General features: G+C 43.3%; 1 protein-coding gene across 7 annotated transcripts in view; it reads left to right on the forward strand.

Moving 5' to 3' along the window:
- LOC106577493 (VPS10 domain-containing receptor SorCS2) overlaps positions 1-22,980 on the forward strand; it is a 349,001-nt gene extending 326,021 nt beyond the window's left edge. The window contains exons 15-27 of one of the 7 annotated variants that reach the window (XM_014155530.2): positions 7,715-7,835; positions 7,932-8,065; positions 8,435-8,563; positions 8,773-8,944; positions 10,574-10,894; positions 11,336-11,459; positions 12,013-12,125; positions 12,431-12,553; positions 12,667-12,766; positions 12,904-12,945; positions 18,617-18,719; positions 19,330-19,627; positions 19,920-22,980. In XM_014155530.2, coding sequence (XP_014011005.1) covers positions 7,715-7,835; positions 7,932-8,065; positions 8,435-8,563; positions 8,773-8,944; positions 10,574-10,894; positions 11,336-11,459; positions 12,013-12,125; positions 12,431-12,553; positions 12,667-12,766; positions 12,904-12,945; positions 18,617-18,719; positions 19,330-19,582 — 1,735 coding nt within the window. In that variant the 3' untranslated portion in view covers positions 19,583-19,627; positions 19,920-22,980. The remainder of the gene's footprint in view (positions 1-7,714; positions 7,836-7,931; positions 8,066-8,434; positions 8,564-8,772; positions 8,945-10,573; positions 10,895-11,335; positions 11,460-12,012; positions 12,126-12,430; positions 12,554-12,666; positions 12,767-12,903; positions 12,946-18,616; positions 18,720-19,329; positions 19,628-19,919) is intronic. The other 6 variants (XM_014155527.2, XM_014155529.2, XM_014155532.2 and 3 more) reach the window with 6 other exon arrangements.
- The last annotated feature ends 193 nt before the right edge of the window (positions 22,981-23,173 follow it).

A 23,173-nucleotide genomic window follows, 5' to 3' on the forward strand; every position in this document is an offset into this window, starting at 1 on the left:
AGTGACTTACTGTAGCACCAAGGACAGGCTGGAAGGGGGAGAGGCCTTTCCACATACTAATGACAAGAGCCTTGGGAGGTTAAAACTGTGACTGGACACATTATTTTAAAGGACTTGCAACATATGTGATTCACATGTTTGAGAGGGAGGGAGAGAAAGAGGGAGAGGGGTGGACAAAGGGAGAGAGATAGTGAGAAAGAAAGTGAGAAAGAAAGAAAGAAAGAAAGAAAGAAAGAAAGAAAGAAAGAAAGAAAGAAAGAAAGAAAGAAAGAAAGAAAGAAAGAAAGAAAGAAAGAAAGAAAGAAAGAAAGAAAGAAAGAAAGAAAGAGAAAGAAAGAAAAATATCAAGTTAGAGTGATAAGGAGCAGGACGAGACATATCAAATCAAATCGAGCTTTATTTATTCAGCACATTTTAGACATGGAATGCAATGCAATTTGCTTTACAGGGGGAAAAAAACGAATGAAAATCAATGAAAATAAAAACTGAAATATTTACTACACAACAAAAGATTTTAAAAAACTAAAGAATGACACACTGAACAACTAAAAAAGCAGCCTAAGGAAAAGCAAAGCTAAAAATATGGGTTTTAAGATCTATTTTAAATATGTCCACAGTTTCGGCCCCCCTCAGGTTCTCCGGCAGGCTATTCCAGGGGCTGGGTGCATAATAACTAAAGGCTTGGTCCTAGGTTTTGGAATAGCTAAAAAGTCAGTGCCAGTGCCAGAGGACCTGAGGGACCTACTGGGTACATAACTTAAAAGCAGATCTGACATGTATTGTAGTGCAAAATCGTGGATTGATTTAAAAACCAATGGAATAATCTAAAACTCACAGGCAGCCAGTGCAGAGACCTTTAAACTGGTGTAATGTGTGCTCTTCATCTGGTCTTGGTCAGTACCCATGCTGCAGCATTCTGTGTGTTTTGCAAGTGAACAATGGGTTTCTTGGGTAGACCAGACAGGAGGGCATTACAGTAGTCAAGCCTGCTTGTAATAAAATCATGGATGAGTCTCTCTGTATCAGCCTGAGAGAGAAACGTCAGCATCTTGGCAATGTTCCTCAGGTGGTACAAAGCTATTTTGGTCACATTCCTAATGTGCGATATGAAATTTTGTTCAGAATCTAAAGTAACACCTAGGTTTTTTACTTGGTGTTTTGTCTTTATTGCCCTTGAATTAAAATGTGCGGCTAGATTCTCTCTCTGTGCTTTGGTTCCAACAATACGTACCCCGGTCTTGATTTAGCTGGAGGAAGTTCCAACTATTTAAATCACTAATACAGTCTAATAATTTATCCATAGAGCTAAAATCCTCTGGTGACACAGAAATGTAAAGTTGTGTATGGTCTGCATAGGAGTGAAAATCAATGCTGTACTATCTGATAACGCTGCCAAGGGGTAAAATACAGTATATAAACTGAACAGTACCAGACCCAAAATCGAACCCTGTGGAGTGCCACATAAGATATGTATTTTCCCTGAGTTATGTTCACCAAAGGTGATAAAAATTCTTCACCGGTTAAATAGGTCCAAAACCAATTTAGAACTGGACCGGAGAGGCCAACCCACCTCTTCAGTCTTTCCAGAAGGACATCATGGTCAACAGTGTTGATAGCAGCATTTAAATCTAAGATGTTTGGCATCTGTGTTGGCTCTAAGATAATTTACCACTTTAACTAAAGCTGTCTCTGTGCTGTGTGCTGTGGTGGGCACGAATACAGTTGGTACTTCAAAAATAATTTAGCTGTTTGAACACCAATTTCTCCAGAATTGTTCTTAAGAATGGAAGGTTGGAGATTGGCCGAAAATTGCTAAGATCTGAGGAATCTAGATGACTTTTCTTCAAAATGTCACCTGCTGGCTCGAAAAAACAACAGGAGAGGTAGAGTCAGGCGCAGGAGACAGAGAGTTCTTGACCACACTTCTTTATTCAAGACAACTGGATGTGGTCACCAAAAATATAGGGGCGCAGCCCTTAAATTATTCTGCGGTGGTGTACACAATGAAAACAAACCACAGGCAGAGGGAAAAACTAGTACACGTTCCTATAGCACAAAACCCGGACAAGAAACACAATCACGCACAAACACATACATCCTACGCTAAACGAAATAACCCCCCCCACTAATGACTAACCCAAAACAGGTGCGTGCCTACCTAGACCTAACCAACAGAAAGTGAAACAAAAAGGGATCGATGGTAGCTAGTAGGCCGGCGACGACGACCGCCGAGCTCCGCCCAGCCGAGGAGGGGCGCCACCATCCGTCACTGTCGTGACACGAAAGGGGTTTCACCATAGCAGTTTTTAGTGCAATGGGAAAAGTGAGTGATTAAGAATAGCTTGTAATTCTTCAGATATGCAATTAAAAACTGTTTTGAAGAAGCATGTCTGTGTCAACCAAGGAAAATAAATCCATAGTGCTTTTGCGTGGTAGGCTAGAGCACATATCATCAAACTTCTCATCAGGTCTTGCTTGACTGATACCCAGCCTAATGTTTGCTATCTAGTCTCTGAAATATGTCGCAAACTCATCACATTTAGATGTGGAGGAAAGTTCACATAGGTTTGCAGGGGCCATCAATGGTTGAGAAGAGCACTCTCAAATGATTCTGATGAATAGTGATCAAGGTCAAATGAGCTCGTCTGGCATTTCTAATTGCCTTGTTATATATGCCAAGTTGCTCTCTCAGAATATCATAATGGACCTGCAACTTTGACTTCCTCCACTTCCACTCTGCCATTCTGCAATTTCTCTTTAATTGATTCGTTTCCTCACTCATCTAACGGGCTCTCTGTTTGGATGTGGCCTTTTTCAACCTTACTAGAGCTATGGCATCAATGGTTGCCATTCATTTGCTATTAAAGTATGATCAACTAAATCATCACACGAGGTAGGCAGAATAGGTGATGGAATATTGTTCATACACTCAATAAAATCTGTAGCAACTTCAGAGGTAAAATAGCATTTCTTAATCATGTGTTCAGTATTACCCTGTGCTATGGGCAACAAGGTAGTAAAAAATCCCCAGTGGTGATCAGATAAAGCAACATCAACAATAGAGGATATGTCAATAGAAAGCCCCTTGATAATAACCAGGTCCAGAGTATGGGTGGGCCCAGTAACCTGTTGGATAAAGTCCATAGAGCTCAAAAGATTCATAAATTCAATGGCCTTGGAGTCAGTCTCTTTGTCAACATGAATATTAAAATCACACAACACAATGATTTTATCATAGTTCTCAAGGACAATATCAAATTTATTTATATAGCCCTTCTTAGATCAGCTGATATCTCAGGGTGCTGTACAGAAACCCAGCCTAAAACCCCAAACAGCAACAATGCAGGTGTAGAAGCATGGTGGCTAGGAAAAACTCCCTAGAAAGGCCAAAACCTAGGAAGAAACCTTGAGAGGAACCAGGCTATGAGGGGTGGCCAGTCCTCTTCTGGCTGTGCTGGGTGGAGATTATAACAGAACATGGCCAAGATGTTCAAATGTTCATAATGATCAGCAGGGTCAAATAATAATAATCCCAGTAGTTGTCGAGGGTGCAACAGGTCAGCACCTCTACCGCTCCTGCTGTCTCTAGAGAGTTTAAAACAGCAGGTCTGGGACAGGTAGCACGTCCGGTGAACAGGCAAGGGTTCCATAGCCGCAGGCAGAACAGTTGAAACTGGAGCAGCAGCACGGCCAGGTGGACTGGGGACAGCAAGGAGTCATCATGCCAGGTAGTCCTGAGGCATGGTCCTAGGGCTCAGGTCCTCCGAGAGGGAGAAAGAAAGAAAGAGAGAATTAGAGAGAGCATACTTAAATTCACACAGGACACCGGATAAGACAGGAGAAATACTCCAGATATAACAGACTGACCCTAGCCCCCTGACACATAAACTACTGCAGCATAAATACTGGAGGCTGAGACAGGAGGGGTCAGGAGACACTATGGCCGCATCCGATGATACCCCCGGACAGGGCCAAACAGGCAGGATATAACCCCACCCACTTTGCCAACGCACAGCCCCCACACCACTAGAGGGATATCTTCAACCACTAGAGGGATATTTTCAACCACCAACTTACCATCCTGAGACAAGGCGGAGTATAGCCCACAAAGATCTCCGCCACGGCACAACCCAAGGGGGGGGCGCCAACCCAGACAGGAAGACCACGTCAGTGACTCAACCCACTCAAGTGACGCACCCCTCCTAGGGACAGCATGGAAGAGCACCTGTAAGAAAGTGACTCAGCCCCTGTAATAGGGTTAGAGGCAGAGAATCCCAGTGGAGAGATGGGAACCGGCCAGGCAAGGGTGGTTCGTTGCTCCAGAGCCTTTCCGTTCACCTTCACACTCCTTGGCCAGACTACACTCAATCATAGGACCTACTGAAGAGATGAGTCTTCAATAAAGACTTAAAGGTTGAGACTGAGTCTGCGTCTCTCAAATGGGTAGGCAGACCATTCCATAAAAATGAACTCTATAGGAGAAAGCCCTGCCCTAGACAATAGTTCAGATGATACAGTAAAGAAAGTGGGGCAGTGCTTCGGTGGCCTATACAGGGTTATGGCCAGCACTGGTGGGTAACATTTAAACAATATAGCATGATGCTCAAAAGACCCAAAGTCGCCAAACAAAATGTCCTTACATCTGAAAGCTTTAGTAAAAATAGAGGCTGTCCCCCCACCCTTTTTCCCTTTTCTGATAGAGGATGACAACTTGTAATCTGGGAGGAGGCTTCAATAAGAGCGGCAGTACAGTCTGATGACAGCCATGTTTCAGTGAGAAACATGCAATCAACTTTGAGCTCAGTAACGAGGTCATTCACGAGAAAGGTTTTACTTGTGATTGCTCTCACATTTAAAAGCGCCATATTCAATAGAAATACAATCATGGATAAAGAGAGATTGGGAGTGAGAGAGGGGGATAAAACAACAGCATCTGTGATCAAGATATGAGTTCACAGTTGCAGCCTATTAGAATGGGGTGAATTGTTGCATACGTAACGGAACAGATGTCAGGGCTGCTGACATATTTTCCCATCAATCTGTTCCCAAAAGAGCATGCTCTCACAGACGGTCTATGAAAATAAGTGCTCAAAATGCTACATTTTAATACATAAGTAAAAAAATGTTACTTCCTCATTTTTTCATAATGATATAATGCCATCTAGTGGACATATACAATAACGCATATCATACAATGCTCTTATGAATGCTTTTGAGCCTCTTTAAAGAGACCATTTAGGACAATCTTTTGTGCAGAGCAGTCAATGGCTTTTTAGGCCATCTTAATAAAAGGGACATCTGGGTCTTTGATGTAGCCTTCCCTGTAGCTCTGTTGGTAGAGCATGGTGTTTGCAACACCAGGGTTGTGGGTTCGATTCCCACGGGGGACCAGCACAGAAAAAATAAATAAAAATGAAATTGTATGAAATGTATGCATTCACTACTGTAAGTCGCTCTGGATAAGAGCGTCTGCTAAATGACGTAAATGTACAAAGTATGGACTATAGAATGGTCCAGGAGCACTCAAGTGGATCCCTGCTCATTAGGGAAGTGTTGATAAGTAGAGACCACAGACATGTCACGAAGCTACTGTCAGACTGCTCTGTTCCCAAAAGAGGGGATTGGTTCAACCATGTCACATGACCAGGGACCAGAGGATATGGTTCAGGAGTCGCACCTCATGGAATAGGAGTTGGAGCTCTGTGGCTGCGTTTAGACATGCATCCATGTTCTGCTTATTTTTTTATTAATTTGTCTTTTGACCAATCAAATCAGTTCTGAAAACAATCTGATGTGAACATGTCTGATGTGATTGGTCAAAGTACTTAAATGAGTGGAAAAAATATTAGAATTGGGTTGCCTGTCTAAACGCAGCCGCCTATGTGGATAAATGTGGAAATGGTTGGATGTACGGGTGGGTGGAAGGGTGGGCAGATGGATGAGTGCAGAACAGACAGGGCAGACAGTCAGACCGAAAGAGGGTGGTGCGGACGGCCCAGCGAATCACTTGGATTGAGTTCCTAGCCATCCAGGACGTACATGTCAGGAGTGTCTGAGAAAAATTGTCAAAGACTCCAACCACCCGAGACATGGAGAACCGCTGCTCTCTATGCTCCCATCCTGCAGACGGTACCGGTGAATCAAGGCTCAGACCAACAGACTCCTGAACAGCTTCAATCCCCTGGCCATAAGACTGTTAAATGGCTAACAACTACTTCTCCCCTCACACCTACGCTGCTGCTAAAATGATTATTGATTTGATTTATTACTACCACTACGCTGCTGTTCATTGATTATTGATTGCCATTACAATTAGTACCTATCTATTTTATCCTGCTACTAGTCACTAATTCTCCTCTTTACATGTATACAGTATATTATCACTAGTATATAACGATAAGTATTTATATGTTCCTGCTTCCACTCATTTACCAGCCCTGTTAACATGTAAACTCAGCAAAAAAAGAAACAGCCCTTTTTCAGGACACTGTCTTTCAAAGATAATTCGTAAAAATTAAAATAACTTCACAGATCTTCATTGTAAAGGGGTTAAACACTGTTTCCCATGCTTGTTCAATGACCCATAAACAATGAATGAACATGCACCTGTGGAACGGTCATTAAGACACTAACAGCTTACAGACGGTAGGCAATTAAGGTCACAGTTATGAAAATTTAGGACACTAAAGAGGCCTTTCTACTGACTCTGGAGAAACACCAAAAGAAAGATGCCCAGGGTCCCTGCTCATCTGCGTGAACGTGCCTTAGGCATGCTGCAAGGAGGCATCAGGACTGCAGACGCCTAAGCTCGTGACATGTCTGTGAGACGCCTAAGACAGTGCTACAGGGAGACAGGACGGACAGCTGATCGTCCTCGCATTGGCAAACCACGTGTAACAACACCTGCATAGGATCGGTACATCCGAACATCACACCTGCAGGACAGGTACATGATGGCAACAACAACTGCCCGAGTTACACCAGGAACACACAATCCCTCCATCAGTGCTCAGACTGTCCGCAATAGGCTGAGAGACGCTGGACTGAGGGCTTGTAGGCCTGTTGTAAGGCACGTCTCTTCTTATTGGTGCCCTTTAGTAGTGGTTTCTTTGTGTAACGATGTACTCTGAGAGTTAGGAAGCAAGTTCAGTGAGTGAGTACATTTAATAAATAAATGAACAAAACTAGAAACACAAACAGCGCACCGCCATTCCTGTGGCGGTCCTCATGAGAGCCAGTTTCATCATAGCGCTTGATGGTTTTTGCAACTGCACTTGAAAAAACGTTAAAAGTTCTTAAAATGTTCCGTATTGACTGACCTTTATGTCTTAAAGTAATGATGGACTGTTGTTTCTCTTTGCTTATTATAGTGCAAAGCTGTCATCAAGGCAAAAGGTGGCTATTTGAAGAATCTCAAATATGACATACATTTAGATTTGTTTAACACTTTTTTGGTTACTACAGGATTCCATATGTGTTATTTCATAGTTCTGATGCCTTCACTATTATTCTACAATGTAGAAAATAGTAAAAATAAAGAAAAACCCTTGAATGAGTAGGTGTTCTAAAACTTTTCACCGGTAGTGTATATATATTTATTTATATATCATTATTATTATAATTTTTTGTTATACTATTTTGATATTGATTACTGCACTTCACTGTGCATGTGACAATATAAATGTATCTCTCTTCCCCTTATATCTCTCTGCAGGGTGTTTGGTCACATCAGTTACCGGTCAGACTGGGAGCTTGTCAAGGTGGACTTCAGACAGTCATTCCCCAGACAGTGTACCGAGGCCGACTACGACTCCTGGAAACTCACTGACCTGAAGGTACCCAACACACACACATTCCCATGTCTTTGTAAATATCTTGCGTTTATCCTACACTTTTACAATCAGCTAATGTATACTTTCGGCCCGCATCAGGGAGAGAAGTGCATCATGGGTCAGGAGAGGAGTTTCAGGAAGAGGAAGGACACCGCATTCTGCATCAAGGGGAAGAGCTACACCTCCGCCCTCACTACCAAGACCTGCCAGTGCTCCGAGAAAGACTTCAACTGGTGAGACCACAGCAAAACCAGAACACTCTAATGCAATAGTATATACTTCAGATAAAGACTTGATAAATAAATTATAAGGGTCACTGTCAGGGTTAGGGTTTGATTCCTTTTGTATTCAGGAGATGAATTGAAAATCCAATACAAGCATTTTCAATGAGGATCCTCTTTAATTTACAACACTGTTCTTGAATAAGATGATAAGAATGACACTGACCCTAAGCTTGATTGATTCACAACAAACAGAATCAATAGGCACTGATATGTTTTCCCCTCTTCCAATCCTAACCTTAACCATTAGTGGGAGAAACACAAAAAATTATCGTAGATCAGTGCCTAGGGGGTAACGTTCTCCTCTTCCTCTGTGTTTAGTGACTATGGGTTTGAGCGTGCCCCGAGCCTGAAGACCGAGGGAGATAGATGCTTTGCTGACTTCTGGCACGACCCAGACTCGCCACCTGACGACTGCCATCTGGGACACGACTTCGAGTCCAGCACAGGGTGAGGGATAATAGAATGCACAAACACACATATACACACAAACACGCACATGCTGCCTCTCACCACTCTTCCTCTCCCTACCTCATCTCATTAAAAATGCATCATTATTATTTTAGTACTCCAGTCTCTCTGCCTTACGTAAACTACACCTGACCCATCACAAGTCCCCCTGTTTTCTGACATTGGTACGGTCCTGTGCTGTGTTGCAGGTACAGGAAGGTTGTGTCCAACATGTGTGAGGGGGGAGTGAACAAGCAGCAGAGCGCCAAGCAGCACACCTGTCCTCTGCTGCCTCCCAGAGGCCTCCAGCTGGGTATAAAGGGGCAGATGCTGGCTGTGGCGCCTGGTGATGACATCACCTTCATCGTCCACCAGGAACAGGTACGGATTACTTAAATCAAAATTTTGAGCAGTGTAGGGAGTCTCAAAAAACCATGTGTTTTTGTGTCTTTGTCTGTGTGATTGTGATAATAGCTAGCTCAGAAATAACCCCTGTTTTCCGAATGCAAGTTAAATGTGTAATGTGATAGGTATTACTATTTTTTTTTACCTCTTAGGGCTAGGCCCCTTTTTTCTCCACTTCCTGTCTGAATGACATGCCCAAGTAAACTGCCTGTAGCTCAGTCCCTGAAGCCAGGATATGCATATAATTGGTACCATTGGAAAGAAAACACGTTCAAGTTTGTAGAAATGTTAAAATAATGTAGGATAATTTGACACAATAGATATGGTAGGAGAAAATCCAAAGAAAAAACAACTGACATTTTTTTTGGAGAGAGACCATCCTCTTAGAAATGCAAGAGTAAGGTCATATTAAAAATTAGCTCCCTGGATGCAATTCCTATGGCTTCCACAGGGTGTTATCAGTCTATGTTCAAGGTTTCAGGCTTGTAACTTCAAAAAAGAATACGAAATATCAGTTTTAGCAGAAGGACACAGTCTTGGAAATTCGTGTTTGCGTGCGCTATGAAGACGTTACACACCTGCTAAAATCGGTTTCCTATTGAACATACTTCTTTCCGTAATAAATATTATAGTTTGATTACATTTTAGGGTATCTAAGGACTAAATAGAAATGTATTTTGACTTGTTGAAACAAAGTTTAGGTGTAGATTTTCGGATTCCTTTCTCTGCATGTTGAATGAGTGGATTACTCAAATCGATGGCGCCAACAAAACAGACTTTTAGGGATATAAAGAAGGATTTCATCTAACAAAACAATACTGCATGTTATAGCTGGGACCGTTTGGATGACAAATCAGAGGAAGATTTTCAAAAAGTAAGTGAATATTGAATCGTTATTTGTGAATGTATGAAACCTGTGCCGGTGGAAAAATATTTTGATGTGGGGTGCCGTCCTCAAACAATCGCATGGCATGTTTTCTCTGTAATAGCTACTGTAAATCGGACAGTGCAACTAGATTAACGAGAATTTAAGCTTTCAGCCGATATAAGACACTTACATGTACATAAATGTTTAAAATCCATAATATTAATAAAATGTTTATTCAGTTGTCTTCCTCAAATTAAGCGGATGATAAAGCAATCTTTTTGCGAGAGGGAGGGAATCTGATTTCATTGGTCCTCAACTCGCAGCTCAGACACTTAATTCAGGTTAACTCTGAGTTGGCCTGCACTGGAGCAGGTTAAATCTGAAGGGTTCGTTGCCATAGAAATTTACCTGGCTAAAAGGTGAGGCACTCTCATGGTACTGGTTATCACAACTTGAACTCAGAGTTGACCAAAGTTACTTCGCTATTGCCTCAAACTACATTCGTAGTATATAGGGCTGTGGTTTTTGGTTTTTCCTTTCAATTAAGGCCTCGACAACCAGGTGAAGGGAGTTCCTTACTAATCAGTGACCTTAATTCATCAATCAAGTCCAGCTAAAATATGCAGAGACTCGGCCCTCTGTGGAATGAGTTTGACGTGAAAAATGGAGCATTCGTTTATCCCATTTATCAGCCCAATTCAGTGATGTTCTCCTCCTGTACCTCCTCCCTCACCCAGGGTGACACCAGCAACACTAAGTACCAGGTGGACCTGGGTGACGGGGTGAGGGCCATCTACCAGAACCTGACGGTGACAGACGAGCCCATCCAGCACCGCTACGAACAGCTGGGGGTCTACCGTGTCACCGTCAAGGCCGAGAACATGGCCGGACACGACCAGGCCACCATGTACATCCAGGTTTCAGCCCCTCTACAGGAAGTTCACCTGGAAGTAGTTCCCATTGCCGGGGTTAACCAGGAAGTCAACCTGACAGCTGTGGTGCTTCCTTCAGAGGCCAACCTGACTGTCTTCTACTGGTGGATAGGAGACAACCTACAGGTAATGTATACTGACCAGAGGAGGCTGGTGGGATGAGCTTAAGGAGGATGGGCTCATTGTAATGGCTGGAATGGAATAAATGGAAAGGAGTCAAACACATCAAACATATAGAAACCACATGTTTGACTCCGTTCCATCAATCCAACTCAGCCATTACAGTGAGCCCTTCCTCCTATAGCTCCTCCCACCAGCTTCCTCTGACACTGACACACGCACAAACACACAGGCACAACCTACCATTAATTCATACTGACACACACACAACCCACAGGTAATACACTTCAAATGCAGATTTATGGAAACTAATGTTCAAAAGGTGATCTGAGCCATTTGCAACCACTGTCTTTTTGTGATGCTAACAGTGCTAAAGCTAATGTTGAGTGTTTATAAATGATTTGGTGAATTGATGAATTAAAACATTCATTGTGTGTCTCTATGCAGCCCAAGCTGTCCCTGGAGAATAGTCTGATAACGCGGTTCCCTGAGGAAGGAGAGGTGTCTGTCACTGTCCAGGCCTCTAATGGACGCTCCATGGTGCAGGACACCAAGACAGTCCGCATCTACGGTAAGAGAGAGGGGACATTGCAGTCCTGATGAATATTTGTGTGCTGTACATCAACTATTTATGATGTTATCGTATGAGGCAATAGTTTTATTATAGATGATATAGCTCTAGTTGTTTGGTTGTGTCTCTGGTGTTTTCCATGACCTCATGTGTTGCTGTTGTGTAACTGTGTCCCTGGTGTTTTCCATGACCTCATGTGTTGCTGTTGTGTAACTGTGTCCCTGGTGTTTTCCATGACCTCATGTGTTGCTGTTGTGTAACTTTGTCACTGATAATGATGTCATCTTAACAAATCTAGATGAGTTTAATTTATTCATGAGAGAGTGCTAACTGAGCAGAACTGTACTGTATTATCTTACCCCTAGAGAACTGATGATACAGAAACAACATACTGCAAAATAAGTGAATGTAGGATTGTGAGAAACTGTTGACTTATTCTAAATCATCTTAACGATAGAAATGGATAGGGTATAATTCAAATTGAGATTTTTGTTCATCTGAATGCAGTAACCCAAAATGCTGCCGACTTCCTGTGTGTTCTGTCCAATCCCAGACCTTTTCCAGGTCATCCCTCTGGCCTTCAGCAGTAACCTGGACCTCCTCAACCCCAACATCCCAGAGTGGAGGGAGGACGTGGGTCAGGTGGTCACCAGGATTCTGGCCAAGGTGGGTCTACTGTACTCACCTCATACATGACCTGATGCTATAACATAACAGGACCAGTCTATTCCTTAGGATACATAATGATAGCATCTGCATTGGCCTCAATATGTTTGGTTAAATTATTCAATTCGATATAGACATGACAGGCACGTTCAGTATAGTTATGAAATGGGAGAAAACATTTGGCGATGAAGGGACTACCTGAATAAAAAAAAATGCTCATGTCGTAGAAACATGGTCGTAAAAATATAGGATACATGTCACATAAGTTGAAGATGTCGTTTCGGACCATGACCTTTGACCCCCAGATCACAGGTATCCCTCAGGAGTCCCTGGTAACCATGGTGAAACCGGGCCTGCCCACCACAGCCGAGCTGTACATTCTCCCACCAGAGAGCAAGCCTGCTAAGAGGAGTGTATTTGTGGATAAGGTACACTATCAAACACACACACTACCTAACTAATTGGCATTGTTGGACTCATTCATATTAGTAGAAATTGAATTGTGTGAATTTTATGGTTGTGTTTTATATTTTTTCCACAGCGTATCCCTGCCATTAAGCAGGCCTTCAATGAGAACAACGTTAGCTTCATCGTACGAGGAGGTCTACAGGTGTTGGTGACCTTAGCTGACCCTAACGCAGGTAACCATTCCCATTACTGTAATCATGTCCTTGTGATGTTGTAAATATGATTTTATAATAGATATGTTCTCCAATAATTATTTGGTGTAATGTTGACTTTGAATCGATAATTTAGTTTTTATCAATCTATTTCCAAGGACTAGTAGCTAATGACTCGTCCACGAGAGCGACGGAGATCGGTGCGTTAGTCGCCCCACACAATCTTTTATTAGCTTTCCTTCCTGCTTTCTCAAAAAGAGTCTATTTCCTTTTGATCTCCTCAAATCTAATTAGTCTTCTGTTTTTGTTACCTTCTCTCTGCTCTGCTTTCAGTGTTATTTTCCTAATTTCTTACCTACTAAATTGCTAAACTGTTAGATACACTACATGACCAAAAGTATGTGAACACCTGCTCATCGAACATCTCATTCCAAAATCATGGGCTTTAATATAGAGTTGGTCCCCCCCTTTGTTGCTATAACAGTCTCCACTCTTATGGGAAGGCTTTCTACTCCACTGAACAAAAATACAAACGCAACATGTAAAGTGTTGGTCCCATGTTTCATGAACTGAAATAAAAGATCCCGGAAATGTTTCATAAGTAAAGGCTGTCTTTCACTCGCCTCTTTCCCGTATCCAGATGGTAGGCATTCCGAAGGTCCAACTTACATTTTACATTTACATTTTAGTAATTTAGCAGTCGCTCTTATCCAGATTTTTTTTGTACTGGCCCCCCGTGGGAATCGAACCCACAACCCTGGCGTTGCACACACTTAGAGAAGATGGTCGCTCCCTTAAGAGGTTCGAAAGCCGATGAGATGACTGGTAGAGGGTAACGGTTTTTAACCGGTAGTCGATACACAGGCGCAGGGTTTTGTTCTTCTTCTCCACAAAGAAGAACCCTGCGCTGGCGGGAGAGGCAGATGGACGAACATTCCCTGCAGCGAGAGAGTTCTCAATATACTCCTCCATAGCCTTGGTTTCCGGACATGACAAGGGAGTAAGCCGCTCCTGAGGTAGTGTAGTGCCCTGGAGAAGGTCAATGGCGCAGTCATAGGGTCGATACAGAGGGAGAGACGTAGTGCTGGCCTTGTTGAAGACCTCTTGGAGGTCCAGGTACTCCGCGGGAATGGCAGAGAGATCTGGGGCTTCTCCCAAGCCTGCAGGAAGATGTCCCGGGACAGGCTGTGCTGACATAAGACACTGCACATGGCAGAACGGGGTCCAACCTACGATAGAACCAGCATCCCAGTCAATCATGGGATGGTGCTTCTGGAGCCATGAATACCCCAAAACCACGGGTACATGGGGAGATTCTATGAGCAGGAACTACATACACTCACTGTGATTTCCTGATACTTGTACAGTGGGGGAAAAAAGTATTTGATCCCCTGCTGATTTTGTATGTATGCCCACTTACAAAGAAATGATCAGTCTATCATTTTAATAGTAGGTTTATTTGAACAGTGAGAGACAGAATAACAACAACAAAAATCCAGAAAAACGCATGTCAAAAATGTTATAAAATGATTTGCATTTTAATGAGGGAAATAAGTATTTGACCCCTCTGTAAAACATCACTTAGTACTTGGTGGCAAAACCCTTGTGGGCAATCACAGAGGTCAGACGTTTCTAGTAGTTGGCAACCAGGTTTGCACACATCTCAGGAGGGATTTTGTCCCACTCCTCTTTGCAGATCTTCTCCAAGTAAGGTTTCAAGGCTGACGTTTGGCAACTCGAACCTTCAGCTCCCTCCACAGATTTTCTATGAGATTAAGGTCTGGAGACTGGCTAGGCCACTCCAGGACCTTAATGTGCTTCTTCTTGAGCCACTCCTTTGTTGCTTTGGCCGTGTGTTTTGGGTCATTGTCATGCTGGAATAACCATCCACGACCCATTTTCAATGTCCTGGCTGAGGGAAGGAGGTTCTCACCCAAGATTTGACGGTACATGGCCCTGTCCATCGTCCCTTTGATGCGGTGAAGTTTTCCTGTCCCCTTAGCAGAAAAACACCTCCAAAGCATAATGTTTCCACCTCCATGTTTGACGGTGGGGATGGTGTTCTTGGGGTCATAGGCAGCATTCCTCCTCCTCCAAACACGGCGAGTTGAGTTGATGTCAAAGAGCTCCATTTTGGTCTCATCTGACCACAACACTTTCACCAGTTGTCCTCTGAGTCATTCAGATGTTCATTGGCAAACTTCAGATGGGCATGTATATGTATTCTTGAGCAGGGGGACCTTGCGAGCGCTGCGGGATTTCAGTTCTTCACGACGTAGTGTGTTACCAATTGTTTTCTTGGTGACTATGGTCCCAGCTGCCTTGAGATCATTGACAAGATCCTCCTGTGTAGTTCTGGGCTGATTTCTCACCGTTCTCATGATCATTGCAACTCCACGAGGTGAGATCTTGCATGGAGCCCCAGGCCGAGGGATATTGACAGTTCTTTTGTGTTTCTTCCATTTGCGAATAATCGCACCAAATGTTGTCACCTTCTCACCAAGCTGCTTGCCGATGGTCTTGTAGCCCATTCCAGCCTTGTGTAGGTCTACAATCTTGTCCCTGACATCCTTGGAGAGCTCTTTGGTCTTGGCCATGGTGGAGAGTTTGGAATCTGATTGATTGATTGCTTCTGTGGACAAGTGTCTTTTTTACAGGTAGCAAGCTGTGGTTAGGAGCACTCCCTTTAAGAGTGTGCTCCTAATCTCAGCTCGTTACCTGTATAAAAGACACCTGGGAGCCAGAAATCTTTCTGATTGAGAGGGGGTCAAATACTTATTTCCCTCATTAAAATGCAAATCAATTTATAACATTTCTGACATGCGTTTTTCTGGATATTTGTTGTTATTCTGTCTCTCACTGTTCAAATAAACCTACCATTAAAATTATAGACTGATCCTTTCTTTGTCAGTGGGCAAACGTACAAAATCAGCAGGGGATCAAATACTTTTTTCCCCCACTGTAGGTTGATAGGAACCGTATTACCAATAGAGAGCACATCCAGCACTCTGACGTCCATGGGAATGGAGAGGAGTTGAGTGGAGATTCCCAGCCCCGAGACCAAGATAGCGTCGATAAAGCTCTCGTCAGCCCTAGAGTCAATGAGCACCCGGAAAGATTTGGCCTGGTCAACCCACAACAGAGTGGCATGGAAAGGGGTACGAGTAATGGGAGATTGGAATATCCCTGTACGGCTCACCAGAGTACCAGTACCTACTGGTGAGCCTGGTCTTTTTAATGGACAGGTGGAAGTATAATGTCCTGTAGTCCCTCAATACAGACAGATCCTGGTGCTCAACCTGAGTAAATGTTCATCCGGAGACAATTTAGCCCTTCCCAGTAGCTTGGTCTCTGGAGGAGGTGAGTCAACCGCCCTCAGTGATTCGGGCACTCGGGTGACCTCGGATTCTCTCGGTAAGATGGACGTCGGGAACTTCCGGGATTCCGCGGAGGCGAGGTGGGAGCAGTGGATGAGCGAGTGTGACCGGGAACAAATCTCCTCTCCCTCCTACATTCCCGTAGCCACCCATTGATCCGTAAGGTCAAGGCGATGAGGTGGGTGAGGTCCATGGGAAGCTCCCGGGCTGTGAGCTCGCTCTAACCTCTGATAATACGTGAAGCAATGTGTCGAAAAGGGCTTCCGGGTTCCAAGCACTCTCAGCTACCAACGTGTGAAAATCCATCGCATAGTCTACCACACTACAGGAGTCTTGACATAGTTGGAGCTGCTTACGAGCAGCCTCTCTCCCGGACAACAGAGAATCAAACACTTTTCGTACCTCCGCCACAAACTCCTCAAGACTAAGGCAAACGGTAGACTGTTGCTCCCACACCGCCGTAGCCCAGGCAAGTGCCCTCCCGGACATCAGCGTTATGAGGTATGCTATCTTCAAGTGGTCCGAGGGGAAAGAAGGCTGCAGCTCGAACATGAGGGAGAACTGGGAGAGAAAAGCCCGGCAGGTTCCAGAATCTCCAGCGTAGCACTCCGGAGGAGGTAAGCAAGGTTCTCGGGACACTGGGGTAGGCTGGGAAGAAGCGTCACTGCTTGCGGGGTTTTACTGTCTGGGGAATTACTGTTGTGGCTCGCTGCGTAGTAGGGAATCTGCGGAATATATTGAATGCATGGTCATGGCGTTCAGCCAGGGTATGGAGTCCCTCTATAAGGCTTTGCAGTAACTCCTTGTGTCTTCCAATGGTGGCTCCTTGGGAGGAGATAAAGAGTTGTAATCCAAATCAGAGTCAGGCAGGTACAGGACGGCAGGCAGCATCAAGGTCAGGACAGGCAGAAAGGTCAGAACTGGGAAGACGGAACACAGGACTTGACAGGACAAGACAAACTAGCAAAAGACAAACAGAATACGCCAGTATAAATAAGCAGGGGATAATGAGGGGAGATGGGAGACACCTGGTTGGGGGTGGAGACAAGCACAAAGACAGGTGAAACAGATCAGGGTGTGACAATTGTCGTGCCATTCGTCCGCCGCCATCACCTCATGTTTCAGTATGGTAATGCACGAGCCCATGTCACAAGGATCTGTACACAATTCCTGGAAACTGAAAATGTCCCAATTCTTCTACGGCCTGCATACTCACCAGACATGTTACATGTTGCATTTATATTTTTGTTCAGTATAGACGTTGGAACATTGCTGTGTGGACTTGCTTCCATTCAGCCACAAGAGCATTAGTGAGGTCGGGCACTGATGTTGAGCAATTAGGCCTGGCTCGTAGTCTGCATTCCAATTCCTCCCAAAGGTGTTCGATAGGGTTGAGGTCAGGGCTCTGTGCAGGCCAGTCAAGATGTTCCACACCGATCTCTGCAAACCATTTCTGTATGGACCTCGTTTTGAGAATGGGGGCATTGTCATGCTGAAACAAGGAAAGGGCCTTCCCCAAACTGTTGCCACAAAGTTGGAAGCACAGAATCATATAGAACGTCATTGTATGCTGTAGCGTTAAGATTTCCCTTCACTGGAAGTAAGGGGCCTTGTCCAAACCATGAAAACAGCCCCAGACCATTATTCCTCCTCCATCAAACTTTACAGTTGGCACTATGCATTCGGGCAGGTAGCGTTTTCCTGGTATCCACCAAACCCAGATTAGTCCGTTGGACTGCCAGATGGTAAAGCGTGATTCGTCATTCCAGAGAACGCGTTTCCACTGCTCCAGAGTCCAATGGCTGCTCGGCCATGGAAACCCATTTCATGAAGCAGGGCAGAAATTTGATGAACTGACTTGTTGGAAAGGTGGCATCCTATGACGGTGTCATGTTGAAAGTCACTGAGCTCTTCAGTAAGGCCTTTCTACTGCCAATGTTTGTATATGAAGGTTGCATGGCTTTTATATACCTGTCAGCAACAGGTGTTGCTGAAATAGCCGAATCCACTAATTTGAAGGGGTGTCCACATACTTTTGTATATGTCGTGTATTTTCGCAATATCTGCATAGGTAAACAATATGTTCGAATGATGTCTAATCTTTTCCATTTGCTTTTAAACCTACTCTATATTTTCTTGCACAATTTGCGTGCAGATCTCTTTTCCAGACTGTTCTAAACCCTGAGGTGTGGTGTGTGTGTGTGTGTGTGTGTGTGTGTGTGTGGTGTTTACCGAAGCGGAGTGGAATTGACTGTTTGCAGTGAGATGTGTATGTATTCTGTTGGGTTTATTGTGACGTGCCAGCTATACTCTTGTTTCAGTGTCTTAGTTGGCCACATCCATAGCAGGTGTGTGTATGCAGACTGTGTGAGTGTGTGTGTTACCTACCCTGTGTGTCTGTGTACTGTTAATTTCCCATCTGATGTGTGTTGTCTATCCTTGTGTGTGTATGTGCCATATCATAATATGTGTGTGTGTATTGTCCCCCCTGCAGGCTCTCAGGGTGGAGTGGCAGGTCCAGGTGTCTGGGCTCTGGCTGTCATCTTCCTCATCAGCGTCATCGCTACTGGATCCTTCATCCTCTACAAGTTCAAGAGGTGGGTATGATAGACTCACATATATCAGATATTCACTGGGCACTAGTTAAGATTTTGCAGTTGACAAATTATTTGTAATTATGTTCCGCCCCCTTGACCATCCACTCAAGAAAAAAATCGGCCCCCGGGTGAATCTAGTTCATGATCCCTGGCTTAGAGCATGTGGTCAGGAAAAACTCCTGGAGCTAAAACAATAATGTCCTTTGGTATACGCTTTTACCTATCGTGACATAGTCAATATACTGCATGTTGCCCATGTGGGAATCAAACCCCCAATTCTGGTGTTGCATTAACCATGCTTCAACCATCAGAATCAGTCATCCTCTGAAGCATTGCATGACCACAGATGAAAATATAACTGCATGTATGAAGATACAGTAGGTGAATGCATTACTGAATCAATATAGATATACTAGAATACATAAATGCATGTACTTGATGAATCTAGAATGTAGATGAATGAATATGTTGTGCATGATTTGTCTTCTTTTCACAAGTCACACCAATAGCACTTCCTTTGCATCCGATGCACAAAGTCCTCAATCTGTCACGCATTAACATGAACTACAACTCCAACCACAACCTCTCATCAAAACTACAAATCCCACAGTCCTTGGCTTAGGACTGAGGATGCCTATCCTCCACTATTTTTCAGAAAGCTGCCTGGCCGGAATGTGTATGCCCAGATGCACAATGAGAAGGAGCAGGAGATGACCAGCCCTGTCAATCACAGCGAGGACACGCAGCACATCATCCAGGGGGAGGAGTTTATCGATGACGATCTGGACTCGCAGACTCTAGGTAACGCAGGAGGTAGCCCCGCCTTCCGTTCCCTTATAAGGACTAACCCCCACTACTACTAACAGAACAGCCTGCTACTACTCACAAGCCCATGCAGCTAAAGCAAGGTATTAGTTATTTGCAAAATTATTATTATTTTTAAATCTAATGTTACTAACTCCAGAACGATATTGTGAATTAAAGGTTAATTTAAGCATTGTAATACTTATATAAATGGGAAATATTAATAAAATAGTTACTTTTTAAAAGTTAGAGTTTGGCTAAAAGATGACCCTTGAAACGAACAAGGATATTGTGCTTTAATGTTGCAAGATAAAGAAGCATGTGGGATTTTCCCTTTTAAAACCAACTGATCCTAGGCACTAGTCTCACCCACTTATTCTCTCTCCTTGTTGCTAGGTAACCACTCGGGCGTGGTGCTGAGCATCAACTCCAGAGAGCTGCACAGCTACCTGACCAGCTGATGGCTGAACACGGACACACTAACCAGCTAGCCATGCTAAAGAGCTAGCCATGCTAACGAGCACAGGGAACTCTACTCTGCCTTCCTTCTCTGTCTCTCTGTCTGACCAACCAATCCACCACTCCCCTTACAGAGGAAGAGAGAAACCACCATAGTACTACAGTCTAGCAGTACTCTCTCTCTCTCTCTCTCTCCCTCTCTCTCCTCTTCCTCTCCTTGTCTCCATGGCCCCTCGCTCCCTCGTTATGGCTCTTGCTCTTGCCACTGGACCAGAGGGACACTTACTGTATCCTCCGTTCTGCTTCTCCCTCAATCCCTCCCTCCACTGCGTTACTGTAACATCAGGGGTGTGGGCCAACTCTGCTTTTTACCCAGTGTTCTTTGCACCCAGTATCCTTTGCACCCTGTGTCGTGTTTGCTCGGTGTGTTCTCATTGGCTAAACCCCGCAGAGACTGATTGGACGCCACCCAGTGAGGATGGACAGTTCCGGTGACATCACAGAGACGACGCCCCACCCACTGGCCTGCTATTTAAAACGCTGTGTACTGTAAGACTCATCTTTTCACTGACTGTTTTTACACACTAGGTAGTTCCCAGATATCATAGTACACTAGTAGAAGGATAGCGGGGTACACAATATGACCAAAACAGAGCCATGCAATGACCAGGCCATAGCCGTGAAAGTACATCATTCTCACACACAGTTTGGGTACTGTGGGTTAGTCGTGGAGAAAAGAGAGGTGAAGATGTTAATAGCTTTGTTACAACTCTGGGGGATCCTACAAAATTAAGAGAAGGTTTTTAGGAGAATCGTTTTTGTTTTTTTTAACAATCCCATAATTTATAATTGCCGCCATCTCTGTTTTTCTCTCTCTCATTTAAATGCAATAATACTCTTTCTCAGGAAAGAATTAGATGAAATGCCCCCTTTAAATCTGCAGGGTTGTTATATGAAGGATAGGGTGTGGAAAGGGAGCAGTCTGAACCAATAATGTACATAAACCCTGGATTGCTGATGCAATGTATTGGCCATTGAGAGGCTTTGAAGCCACCGGTCAGCCATATTGGCACTCCCCAGTAGGAGCAGGAATTAATGGAATTCTACAGTATCTCAATTAAATGTTTCAAGGACAAAATTATATGTATTTAAGTTTGTTTTTTTTGTAGAAGGGAAAATAACATTTAGTAACAAAAATATATATACACTTTAAGGGAAATGTTTATATATTTATATATATTTGAATGTTTAGCTCACATAATATAATTTAAAAGTATGCTTTAAGGAGTCTGGAACAGAATACGTCTGGCAAAAACTAATGTAGACATTAATAAATGCATTTCTATAGCTTCCAAAATATTTTTTACACTGGTGGGGGAGTGCCAAGATGGAGGCACAGTGGCGTCAACACAGCGCCCCCGAATTAATCATCTAGTGTATATATAAATCATTGGTCTGAACTGAGGCAGGGTTGTGTTAGTGAAAAGAATGCAATTACCCAAATAGGCACTAAGGGGTGGTGTTGCACTGTTTATAAATCCCAGATACAGGTATTTAAGAGTCGTGCTAACATGAAGCATGTGGGAATTATCCTCATTCATTCACAATTATTTACATACAATCCTTGTTTAAATGGTCTTCTTTCATCATACGGCAATGTATAACAATGCTCTATAATAATGAAATATTTGTATTTTTTATGTTTTACGGTACTTGATTACTAGGTGAGGTTAAAGGAGTGACACTTTGTATGGTGTTTGATATTTTAGCAAAGCTACAGCATGTCACGTCCCTGGTTAAAAAGTCATTGTTTGTCCCACCGTGCCTAAAAAGACGCAGACTCCTCTGCTCTATGACATTTCCTGTGCATTTCCACTATTTATTTATTTACTAATAACAATTTGACCGTGCCACCAAGATACCCCCGGGTCAGAGGTCAACGTGAGTTCATTTCCCCAGAGACTAAGGTCGTCGTCATGGAGATAAAGGTGTGGCTGTCGTTATATGAGCCTATATTAGGCAGAGTTAGCAGTGGTATGGTGGTAGGTCTCCTATATAATTTGGTTGGTGTACATAGATGTTTATATGAAAAACCTCCCACTGTATATAGTCACTTGAGTGTGAGTATTTTACACTAATATGAAAACACACACACAAGTCTTTTGGATGCCCCCTTCACTGAATCCCCCATCACAGTAAAATGACACAGGGAGCTTTCTCATTACCATTGCTTGCTTCTCATGTATCAGCATTATTTCTGTGTATAGCTAAGTATCACAGACTTTTATAGGTAGGCTACTTTCTGTTGTATCCATTGTTTAACTGGAAAGGATATCTCATGATCAAATCTACACCCTTCACTTCTGTACTCATGCTATTGTATCTATGGAGATATTGCATTTTGGATACATTTGTTTAATTCCTGTAAAAATGTTAAGTAAATCTTAGTCAGTAGCTTTCCTTCCCATTGCAAATTTCCCAAGACATTTCATTTACACTAACGATGCAGTCTTGAGGAGTGCAGTCTAGAGAGAAGTGTACCATCTTCACATATTGGGCCATATGATGGGGTTGTCTTGATTGAGGCAGAGTACACGTCTTAGTGACAAATGCTGAGAGTCAATCTCAAGCTTCCCAGTGAGTCAGTTACATTCATGATAATGTAGGCCTATCTGATACGAACAGACACCACACTGGACTATTCTATTTGATTCTCTGTTCTTCATCTTTTGTACATATATATGCTCATATTTGGCTTGTTCTTAGTTTTCTAGTGACGTTGTCTGTTATTATTTCCCCCCCTTGTGGGGATCAAGAGAATCCAACATATTTCTGAAGGAGATTCACTGTTGTTGACACAGACTATGTGAAATTGACCGCAGTTGTATTAATATTTCTGGGTTTGTTTGATTTTTGGTCAATTAAAAATGTGTTGAAGTCCTCAGAAAGTGTATCGCACTTAACCTGCATTCTGGAATAAATCACTCCCCTAACTGTACATGTTTGTTGTCGTAATTTTATCTGTTCAATAAAGATTTGACTTCTTCAAAGGCTTGATGATTAGTTGACTCAGCTGTGCTAGCTCTGGAATAGAGCAAGTACATGGAATGGCTGGGGGTTTGAGAAAGAGGAGAGGTTTGAGAAATTCTCTTTTAAACCTATCCAACTTGCAGTAAATATGCACTTAGTAA

The sequence above is a fragment of the Salmo salar genome, chromosome ssa18 (assembly GCF_905237065.1).
Source record: "Salmo salar chromosome ssa18, Ssal_v3.1, whole genome shotgun sequence".
NCBI lineage: Eukaryota > Metazoa > Chordata > Actinopteri > Salmoniformes > Salmonidae > Salmo > Salmo salar.